This window comes from Corvus moneduloides, chromosome 22 (genome assembly GCF_009650955.1).
Source record: "Corvus moneduloides isolate bCorMon1 chromosome 22, bCorMon1.pri, whole genome shotgun sequence".
Lineage (NCBI taxonomy): Eukaryota > Metazoa > Chordata > Aves > Passeriformes > Corvidae > Corvus > Corvus moneduloides.
Window position 1 is genome coordinate 327,044 of NC_045497.1, and position 12,035 is coordinate 339,078.

The 12,035-nt window shown below is 40.7% G+C and overlaps 1 protein-coding gene across 1 annotated transcript in view; it reads right to left on the minus strand.

Annotated features, from left to right (window-relative positions):
- PEX14 (peroxisomal biogenesis factor 14) overlaps positions 1-12,035 on the minus strand; it is a 71,064-nt gene that overhangs the window by 5,716 nt on the left and 53,313 nt on the right. The window contains exons 4-7 of the mRNA XM_032131420.1: positions 10,044-10,166; positions 3,747-3,832; positions 3,034-3,136; positions 1,669-1,766 (exon numbers count right to left, since the gene is read on the minus strand). Coding sequence (XP_031987311.1) covers positions 1,669-1,766; positions 3,034-3,136; positions 3,747-3,832; positions 10,044-10,166 — 410 coding nt within the window. The remainder of the gene's footprint in view (positions 1-1,668; positions 1,767-3,033; positions 3,137-3,746; positions 3,833-10,043; positions 10,167-12,035) is intronic.

The window sequence follows — 12,035 nt, forward strand, 5'->3', positions numbered from 1 at the left end:
GAGTGATTTCCACTCACTGGCCTGCAAAGGACTCAAATTTCCAAAACACATATGGTGCCAGATGCCTAGGATTTAGAAATAAAATCTGACATCTGGGGCTTTTTAGCCAGTCTCTTTAAAAACAGTTGTAGAAAATTCAAGCCTTGAATTTTTATGTACGTTTTTTAATTACTTAAAGTCGCTCTTTTTAATTTTTTACAGCATGCCAGTAGGAGTTTGAAAAGCAGATATAAAAACTTACATTGCAGCTGAGAAAACACAGCTTTTATTCTTTGGTTTGTGGGGTTGCCCAAGTTTTTCTTTGTACACATGAGGTTTAGATATCATAACAATGTGTGCTACCATTTCAGTGCGGGGGGTAGAGAGGGGGGAAGGAAAACTTCTTCAAGACTCTCTAAACCACCAAGACTTATGGCCTTTTTCCTTCTTAAAGCTCAACATGTGTTCTTAATCTTAACACTTAAGACCTGAAAACAGTTTTCCAATTTCCGGACTGGCTCCAGGCCACTGTCAGGCCACAGTTCCCAAGGAAAATTGAAGCAGAGTGTTGTGACCATAAACTGACTTTCATGGTTGCATTTACAGCTGTGCCACTGAGGGATTCCTCCTGTACAGTGTGCACAGCACAGAGTCAGCTGTGGCCCACCAGTTACACACCATCAAAGCATCTGCATGAGATTAAAGTGTGGTAAGGGGAGAAGACAACTGTTCCTGCTGCAGGTAAAGGGCTGTAAGCATTGCCTAAAGGATTTCACAGGAAAATCTCCCTGTACAGAGAATACCACAAGATAACTGTGAACAATCTTGGCCTTGAACAATCCCAAGTCTGCGAGTCAAAGGAAGACTTCATCTCCATGTGACTGCTCCACATTCACCCCACCTCACATGTCAACACTTACTCACTGATAGAATGCTTGGGCCAATGGTTGCAAAGTACTTTGGAGTAAAGCACTAATTCTCATTGACAGAAAGAAAATCAATTTTGGTTAAAAGTGGGTACTTTATTTACACATGTAACAACACAAACTAGTCAGAATTGATGGCTTTATTGCCAAGGTCAAGTCAAGAGTCAAGGGGAATGGGTCACTGTGTGTCATTAACAGGGTTGTAATGGGGCCACCTGTTACACTCAGCTGACCAAAATCGTTGAAACAAGAACCCAAATAGTAAGAATGTTTGGCCATTACCTGGACCTGAACAAGTGACTTACATACAGTCCTTCAAGTATCTGCTTGGCTGAACATGATGTACAGAGTACAGGAGAAATACAAACTGGTAAAATTACATACACAAAAAAAATTCTCTGCACAACTGGTCTTTGCCTCTTTTGGTCAGTGGACTAAATCCACAGCAATTTCATCTCAAGTGCAGCGCAGAAGGTATGGAGCCGAGAACAGGTCTGAGGCCTCAGACACATGAGCTTCATCCAAAACTACCCAGTAAAGCCCTCTCCAAAATCAGATGTATTTCAGTGAGTATCCAACTCATATCCAGTGCTCTAACTACACCACCCATGAAGAAGTCAGATGCAGAGAAACTGGCTGGGGATATGGCAGAGCTGATGGCTGGGTTGTGAACCCAATAGGTGCTCTCCACATGCCCACAAAAGAAGCCAGGCATGTTCCAAAACTGATGATGCTCTAAAGGTGAAGAGTTGGAAGCTGGTACCTTGGAAGCAGCCAGTTCTTGGGTGAGCTCTTGGATTTTCTGTTGCTGCTGGATTAGCAGCTCCTGGACAGCTGCTAAGGTTGTCTGTAACTGAGTCACTGTAAGGGAAAAAGCAGAAGAGTTAAACTGAGATACATCCACACTTACACAGTCACACACGCTTTTCCTGCTGTCTAGCTACAAAGATGCCTCTATTCCTACTATATTTAATTTATCTATGCCCGCCTGCTCACTTTAATCCATATGATTTATTTGCACTATGGGTAATCTACCTGCACTGCATCTAACCTCCAGTATTTCTAGTTTATCTTTCCATTGTATAGATGTCTATAGACCACAGTATATCCGTCTAAAACCTCTCCCTTTTAATTATATTGGTTTATGATTTGTACATCTCCCTGAACTTACACAATGTTTGTATCATTTATCTATCTCGGGGCTCTTGCAGGCAAACACTGGGGCTAGCTAGCTCCAGTCTGGGAAGAGGCTGCTCTCAGGGTTGACCTTAGGGTATCATGAGAAATGAAAGATGCTTTTCCTCTCACCCTTCAATGAAAAGTGTAATTAGCATCCTCCCATTCTCAACCTACCAGCTCCTTCAACCCCAGTATCTTTAATAAACTTACTGCTGAAAATCATAATTTTTTTCATCCCAACTGAATATACTTCGCACTTTTCCCCTTTTATTCCAAGAGAGCATCCTGTATTCCCTTCCTACACCCCAACAAACACAGAAGAACTTCTGCTGGACTCCAACTTCAGCTGTAGAACTTTTTCTACTTTGGCACTTTATCCAAAGCTTCCAGGCAGTAAACAAGCTGATAAAATAAATAAAATTAAAAACTCTATTGGTGTGACAGGTAACAGCTAATCCAGACCATCATTAGGGCATTGGGTAATGAACAGACACCCTATAGAGTCAATAACAGAGAAGGTGGCTAAGGTCAGGGAGGCACAGTAATTACAGACTCTCCTGACCCTCCCTTGGATTTTCAGATGGAAGGTGGGGAGAAACCACCAAAAAAAAAAGCCGCTGAAAATATCAGAGAAGCAGAAATTAAAAATGAACTTTACAGCCCTCCAAAAGGCTGTCATTTTATTCCCCTTATTAATATTCTGAGGTTGGGAGCCTTTCCGTAAAAACATAATTAATTGAGGCCGTGCCGACAGTAAACAAGCAATTTCAAATTAAACCGAAATGACGGCGGCTTCATTTGCAAATGTGAACAGATTCTCAGAGCAGATAAATGAAGTCACCACATAAAGTGGAGATGGAGGGAAAGAAAAGGGTGGGGGTCTTGGCAGAATGGAGGATAGAGGGAGAAAAGCTTTGAGGGGTGAATTGATGGAGTCATTAATCTTTACCTGTCTGTGTCACACTGCCACTCATCTCAGAAATGTTTGACTCAATCCTCTGAAGTTGTTTCCTGTCTTCTTTGCCTCCCATGATGAGAGGGACCAGGTATTTCTGCATGGAGTACAGAAACTTTTTCAGGAAATAGGGATGTGCAAAGCGCTATTTCTAATCTACCAGAAACATCCTCAAATCCCACCCCTCAAATCTCAGCCTTTATCACAGAGCCAGTGATCATTTATCCACACATCTGGCTGAGAAAAGAAATTCCCTCTACAGTAGGTGTTAAAAGAAGAGGAGTTTTGTGTTTACATTTGTCAGGGTGCTGAAAACCAGTTCCTAAGTCTGGACACAGCCATGAAATCTGCCTCATTCCGCCCTTGCAGAGTGTGGACTGGATATAATAGGTCACAACTCTCCTCTAGCTAGCATGGAACCTTCTGCAGCCTCATCCTAGGAACGGAATATGCTTCAACAAGAGCATACACAATGGAAATTACCTTATTTCCAGTAGTTTGAGATTCACAGCCGAAAACTAGTTTGCTTGCCACTTTTTGACTCTGCATTTTCATGTTAAGTGTCTACATTTATCAAATATACCAATGGCAGTGCCAGTCAGAACAGAGATGCTTCACCAGCTTGGAAGCAACATGATCATTTGGACACAAGCAGCATAACATGTTTCTCTCAGAGTACAGTGTAGGAGTAGCAAGGGACATATTACCTTGTAGAGCTGGTGGAATCCAAAGGCAATTCCTGCCATTATGATAGCCAAAGCACCATAATCTCGCCATCTGGAGCCAGGGGGACCTAAAGGACAGAATCAAGAAATAATCATAGTCAGAACTGCAGGTGACAACATTTTTGTACATCCATTTTATCAGAGAAAAGAGCAATGATTAACACACAGTGTGCAGGCCCTTGGCTGAGGACACTTAAACATTTGGCCAGACCTGTGGCATTGACACTGGCCTTGTAGTGTCACAGGGAGAGAAACCAGAGCAGCAATTAAAAAGGGTCCATCAAGCTGTTTCGACCTACTCTTTCCTTGCAGAAGGCACTCTGAACCCAGGCAACTGTCTCTGGGGCTGGTACTAGCTAAGGTTAACTCCTTACCTGAATACCTACTGTTCTCCACTATCACAGTTTCTGTAAATGGGGACAGAGCCAGAGACCCAGACGAGTGCAGGAGAAAGGAAAGAAGGGAGTGTTTTAAGAAAGAAGATAAATCTGTCAGGGCAATAAATGAGTTTATGAAAACTGTGTCAGCAATTACGGACCACTTCAATGAGGAAGGATCCAGTGTCTTTCAAGCTTAAATTACAAATAGGGACCAAAGCACACATAAAGAGCAGAGAGAAAATAAGCAATGAAATATCTACAGAGAGAGGTAAAGAAGTAGATTAAAGCTTGAGATATTCAACATACAATTCTGCACAGAAGCTTAGAGGCTCCACAAAGGAAAGCAAAGATATGGTATGCCCTGCTCCTTTTAGCAGAATCAGAAGATACCTGTAGTTTTCCACCAGCCTTATCCTGTCACCTCCCTCGCAGTTCCCTGAATGAACCTTGTACTGCCCCCGGTTTTCTTTAATAATAAAGAGGATGCAGAATGATCTTGCCTAAAGTTCAGTGGCAGGATGTGGGCAGAACTGACGAGATGGGAGACTGGTGTGGTCTCCAAATCTACGTGTGACTACATTGTCTCATAAATGCATTATGTTCTCCAGAGTCTCAATTTAGGTATTCAAAAGGAGGCTTAACTGGCTGAAATGGGTGGCCGCTGGTCTCCTCTCTGCTTTGCTCAGCTATTGCCATTTTGCTTGTTGCTGAATTCTTCTACAGGCATTTCATCCCAAGAGTTCCCCTATTTCTAGCCCTTAGGGTCCAGAGTATTTGGGTCTGACTCCCAAATACTGGCACTCAGAGCTTCTTGCTACATTTTAGGACACAGCTCCTGAAATTATCCTCTGGCTAGAAATCTGAACAAATTAAGGCATCTCTGTCAGAACTGGTGAATAGTGTCACCAGGAGTATTTTGGGTTGCTGCAGTTGCAGTTTTGGAGCTTAGGCACATGATCAAATTATCATAACTTTTTAACTTAATGAGTTAACACACGTCAGCTAAGCTGCAGTAACTGGCTGTGTACATGTCAGGATTTAAAATGATCTCTCGCTAATCTTGCTGCAAACTGCAGCCATCTATCCCACTTTCCCCTCTGTGCTGTGCCCCCACTGTCACTTCTGGTATCTGAAGTCTCTTGGTTGTCCAGTCCTCTCCCCTAAACTTCTGACTAAAAATATCCTTCTATGACAATATGATTTGTTCCAGGCTGAGCTGCTGTTGTACAGGGTTAATTCTCTCAGGGGCCTGTGAATCCTGCCCATGGCTGTCCTTGATGGGCTGTCCCAAACTCCCTCCCAGCTCCACTGACCTCTGAGCAGGAAGGAGACACACCTGTAGGAATCCATCTGCTTTGCCCTTTCACCTCACTCATCTCTCCCTCCATTCCTGTAATGCTTGAGCTAAGAACATTTTATTGCCCCCTGGTTTTCATTATTAATGAAAAGGGACCAGAATGATCTTTCCTAAAGTTCAGAGAGTCTATAAAGACAAGAAGCTGAAATGCCATTTTACTCATTTTAGAGATGTGTGAAATCTGTCTTGTGACAAAAAAAAAAAAGTGAGGGGGGTGGAGAGAAGAAGTGAGTGAGTGAGGGACGCAGTAAAGGCTCTGCACTGACCACAGCAACTTCACGATGTTACAAAGAATGTCACAGTCACTGCCTAAAATACACTCAACCTTTCTTTTTGTCTGCAATTCTCTAATCTAAAGCGTGAAGATGTGAAAAGGGGTTTAGGAGTTTTTCTGTTTTAAGCTCCATGCTCACACTGACTGTGCATATTCTCAATTTCTCCACTTGTAAAACAAATAAAGTCCAGATAAAGTGAAAAAGCACTGACAGCCCAGTTACTTTAGGCACTGCAAAAGTACCAAACCATTCTACTGAGAGGCCTTCAAAAGTCAAATGGAAGGGACACAGACATTTTCTCCAGGTATATGTCTGTGTTTTCACTAAGTATATTTAATTTCCACAGCAGTCACTGTAAATCACATTTCCAGAGTAAACACCTACTATTTTTCAGATCCCCATTCACCTAAGAATTAACTTTCCTAACAGCGACTAATTAGGCCTTGTGCATCCAACTTAAGGTCAGCTTCACTAGTATGTGTATCCACTTCTAAAACTGTAGAAACTGATGCTGGAAGAGGTGAATTTCCAAAAGAAAACAGTGAATCCATGGAAATATGTTGGGGAAAAAAAAAAGAGTTTGGATTCTAGTTACCCTTTTTAATTGTAAGAGGAAACAGTCTGTATTTTACAGACTTGTGCATAATGAAGACACAGGGATGTGAAAAGAAGATCCAAATGGCAAGAAAAAAGTCACTGGAGCTGATTTTTAAGCAGGTGTAAAATCTGCACAAACCCCCATAAATGGAGCCCATAAATACCATGGGGAACAACACAGACAATACCTGGATGGTAAGCATGCAGCTTTGCACACCTCGCTCAGAAACTCCCCTGAGTTTGCTCGTAATTATATGGGTTAGAAAGGTAAAAAAAAAAAAAAATCAACAAATTAATCATTTAAGTATTTAAAGTCAGATTTTTGTCCTCAGTGCTGAATTAGTGTATTTCATAACACCAATAGCAGACAGCCCTGTTTTTTTACTGGGGGTTCATTTTAGAGCATGTTTAAACTAGTCAGATTGAGTGATGCTTCCAGCAACTAATCGCATGTCAAATAAAAGATATTTTATGTAATAAATTACTGCTACAAGTAATTCAAATGTCATTTATCAGTTTTATTATCAGTCAGGCAAAGTCTTGTTTCTCTATATTAATCAAATTCAAGCTTTCTTTAAGCTTTTTTTTTAAGCAGTTTTGACACCTCTTGGCAAAAGTACAAACTAGAGGGAAGGAATTACTCCTCCAGAACAAGAGGAGAAGTAGTAGAGATGGTATTGACCTAAAATACTAGAAATTTAATTATTGTCTCTTCCCCAAAAAAGTTTTTATACTTTCTCTTCAACCAAACCCAGAAGCGGTTCAGCATACAAGACCTATGCTACTCTAAAGGCTTACAAGTGTGCTTTTTTCTTGTTAACTCTTCAAGAATTAGGAAGTATTTATACAAATTACAGGTACTTCCAATAAAACATTAGAACATTAAGTTCAATTGTACAAAAGGAAGTATTTAAGCAGTATGAATTTAAGAAACAGAACAGACTGGTGGCAACAGCAGGAGATCCCTGTTGCTTGAAAGGAAGCAAATTCAAAAGGGGTACACAGGATTTATTGCTGCAACACACAGGATTTATTGCTGCAACTCACAGGAGTGGGCATCTTACACTGGCATTACTAGCAAGATCATCAGCTTGGCTGTTTGCTTCATTCCTGCTGAAGAAATGCTTGAGATGGTTCTGAACCATCCTGAACTTCTGTACTTGTAACCCACAGTTTTAATGCAATTTTTAAACATGAAGCGGCAACACCTTGTGGGAAGAGGGTGCAGAGAGAAATTAGATTTTTTAAAATGCAAGCCTCTGCTTTTCAGCACAAAGCCCTCCTCATTTTGTGTTTTGTGTAGAGGTGTCAAAACTGCTCAAAAAAAAGCTTAAAAAACCCCAAAAATATCAAACACAAAGTGGTTCACAGTCTTCAAGTCCTAAGCTCAAGCAGATCCGATATTGCTTCACAAGAAACTCAATGTCTCCTTTGGAGAAGGCAAATACAGCTTGCAGTCTTTTTCAATATAAGCTCTTCAACATGAGTTGTTCCCATTGACAAATCAGTGTACAGACTGAGCAGCCTCTCTATCTCACTAGCCCTTTAGATATTCTTTCAAACTTCAAATCTTGCAGCATTCCAGCTCAGTGTCATAAACACTCTGTGAGAAGATAAGCGCAACAGGTAGACAGAAAAAGTAGTATCTATCTTCCTCTGTACATGACAGCCCCTAACAAAACTGTGAAAGATAAACTGACTTAGTAAACTATCACAGAAAAAACTGTCCTGAAGCAGATTTGGATCAATTCAGAAATACTCATTGCAGGATTAGCATCCAACTGATGAAATAACCTACAGCAAACGACACACCTTGAAAGAGCACTGAGCCACTGCACAGTCTCATCCATCAGGTCTAGAAAAATTCAGATATGGCTTTTGCAGTTCTAATACCATAGAAAGCACTTAATAGGAAGACAACAAAGATGGATCCATCATTAACACCCACCAGTACTACACCAGTCAAGAACTAGAATAGGGCACAGATGAGAACTAATCAAAACAAGTATTTTGGTCAAACGAATACCATGTATGTCCAGCTATTTATTCTTTTTATACATCCATTTAGAAGTTCAGCTTAAATAGAATGTCTACAACAAACAGCTAGAGTGGGAAGGAACAATACCTAATGAACTCATTGTCACCCCTTTCCTGATTGTGGGGGCTGCTGAAAAGGACTGCCTCACAGGGAAAATCTTTGGGTTCAAATTATTTAAAAAGCACCAACCAGATCACAAAGCTACAGCACCAGTTTACAATTAGAACCCCTGTGAAGGCTTTTATTTGGTAGTATTTTTAGTAACCTTTGATTTCCAAGCATTACAGAATCATACTTTCAAAATTCTCTTTCAAGCTGTTACTGGGAACATTCTGATGTTGAAATTTTAGTGAAGATTCTTACCTAGCAAGAAGAAAGTGGGAGCTGCTGCTTTGAAGAAACCCAAAATAGCAAAAGGAAAACAACCGAAGAGTGATAAAGCTGCCAGGGTTAACAGCGATGACAGTGTTTCCCAGGCTGAACTGCATGCTGCTTCCCTGCTCTACTCATACTAGTGGAACACTGAAATAAGGGAAGATGAACTCTTCCAGTACTGGGTTGTGGTAAGAATTATTTGAATGAGCAATGGACAGCACCAAGAGGGATCTGGCCCTGCTTCTACAGCAAGACAGCAGATTTTGCTTTCCTGGCATTTTCTGTGGACTACAACAGACAGGAATTAGCTTAGGAGGCAGAATTCAGCCCTGGAGTTCACCAGCACACACAATACAACAGCCAGAAATATTCCAGTTCTGAGCCCAATACTACCACAAAAGCTTTTGCTCTCAAACTGTGCCAAACCAGAGCAGCTAAAAACTCAGAAAGCAAGTCTAGTATTGTCTCCAGCAATAGCAAACCTGTGCCATAAACTAATAAACACAGCTCTAGTGGAGTGTTACATCAGTCAATATCTGCCACAGAGCTGTTTAAGAGCAGCAACAAAATCCTATTCTTCATACTTGGCAGGTAAGTGAAGTGATTTTCAAACTACCAGACACACATGTGAGCTGAACAGCTTCTTTTGATGGATTTTTAATGGTGTGTACTTTGGTTTTTATTGTTTGGAGCTTAGATACTTTTTTGCGAGGTTTGTTTTAAAATGCAAATATATATGTAAATTTTGAGTCTACACAGATTATGTTGGGACTTTAAAATTTCTTTGAGAGCGTATTTTGTACACAAAAATCATACAATCACATCCACATAGTATACACAGAATTTCTGCTGTTACACCTCAGATTATTTAAGATCAGAGAGAAAAGTTTTCCAAGTTTTAGAAGGGAAGACTGAGTCCCGTGTTGACAAAGTGCTTTTCTGACGTCCGTACAGTGTGTCAGAATCTAATTTGCATTGACTTTCCACCTTCAGGTCAAGAGGTGTCACTGGCTGGTATGGATGACATTTGTTTGTAGACAGTGATCATTTGTATCTCATTTTCCTTGTGTAACATGATCTTGTCACAAGCATCAACAACCATGAAGTGCATTCAAAGTAACATTTGGTGTCTGATTATGACAAAAAGTATCATCAGTTGAATTGAAATCCAGGATGTGGCACATGAATCTGTGAAATCGCTGCAGAAATCACAGCAGAAAGCAATTGGGAGCAGATATTTTTCGAAGTGTTACTTACTATACACCACGGTGTGAGGAGGCTGAGCTGGCACCGGGTGTGTAGAAGGACCTGGGGACTGTGGCTCATCCGTGCTAGTGCCCGACTGCTGGAACGCCAGGTCGATTTCTTCATCTGTCAGGCCTGGGGGAGCAGAGGAAATGAAATCAGTTTAGCACCTTTACCCACTTGATGCACACATAATTAAATTCTCAAGCCAGGCAGAACCCTTTCAAGCTGCAAAGAATTTTGGCACTGACTTGAGCAGTAATGCCTCCCCAATTTTGGATTCACTGGAATGTCTCCCTCTCTCTCTCCTTCTCTGTTGCAATTTAACCTTAAGCGACAGAATATTAGCCTCAATGCTGCTTCCAAATGTGGCTCATTCAATTTCCTTAATTTATCCTTGAGTTTATTGCTGCTTTTGAAGTAGCTTTCTATTGCAATTCTCCATTCTTCCCCCGAAAAAAAGATACCATCAACTGCAAATGTGGCTCATTTTAATCTGTAATGGTGTAAAAAAAAAAAAGAGGGGAAAAAACTAACAATAATGCATGAAAACAGACAGGGAAACAAAAAACTAATTATTGGGTTAGACGACTAATTAGTCTAGATCGTTTCCGAAGACGGGAATAATTTGCTTTATTTTATGACAAATGCAGAAATAAAAAGAAAAAAAAATCAGGACTGACTGTGATTAGTATGAATGGGACACAGAATGTAAGGAGGAAATAAAACTATAACAAAACAGATCAAAACAAGGCCAAGCCCAAACTTTCAGCTGAGCATTGCCCCGGCCCATTGGTGCATGATTAGATTGCCCCAGGGCAGCCTGGTTTTCGTTTCACACAGAGCTGTAGTAACACTGCACACATGGTACACGTTGCTGCAGTGACTCCTGCCATCAGGAAACGCCAGGATGACCATCTGTAATTGGCCACAACATATGGAAAGAATTTGGCCAACGAGGGAGAAAAGAAAAGCAGCTAAAGGACTCATGATGACCAGCATCTCTGAAGAAGGAAGCACAGCTGGATTATTTTTTCCAACAGCAGAAAACATTCTTTAAAAAAGAATCTAGTACTCAGATGGCAACCATGAAGTGGGAGCTGGACAGCTGTGTATCATTTGTTGTATTATTCTCCTGCACAGAAGCACATAAAAACCCAGTGTCCCTGCTAGGAGGAACACGTGAAGGGATTTGGGACCTTTCACCATACATAGAGTGCATGCAAAAACATTCAGAAAGGTGGGAAGTGAGAATATGGATTTAAGGAGAGAGATTTAGAAGATAAGAGGCAGACATGATTCTTGTAGGGACTAAGTACAGTGAGGAAAATGGTATGAACAGGACAGCACTGGGAGAAAAATGGGGGGAATACTTTCTCTCCATCACCCCCATTCGAGATCCATAAAGCATTGTTGGTAGATGAAATTCCTGAACTTAATCCTTTAAAAAACTAAGCTTTTTAACATTACAGAGACATGCAATATAGAAAATGGTCAGGCCACTGGGCATATTAGCTAAGTTTCAATAATTTTTTTCAGGATCTTTAACTTCACTGCATACTGGGGGTCTAGACAGAATAATCTGTAGCACAAACAATATTGCCAGAAATAAATACACGAGTCTGTCTCAGAACTGTTATTTAATATCATAAGCACTAACACAATGCTTGTGGTATTCAGAAGGCTTTATAACTATTAACAGATCTTCCCCCTATTCCTGTGAGCATGTGAGAAACTGAGTTCCTGTGAGACACTATTCATCTACTCCACAGAGCATTTCAGAGAAGTTCAGTGATTTCTCTAACAACAAAATATTGTCAGTGTAAGAAACAGTATCAGAAACCAAAAGTTCCTGATCTTTGGTCCTGCAATCTGACAGAATCACCCTGTCACTTGTATTTGATGCATGGCTCAAATAGTAAGGAACCAAAACCACATGAAACAATATAGAACAAGACCTACAGTGAGTGTAATAAAAGGCAGAAAAACACAACTCAGCGTATT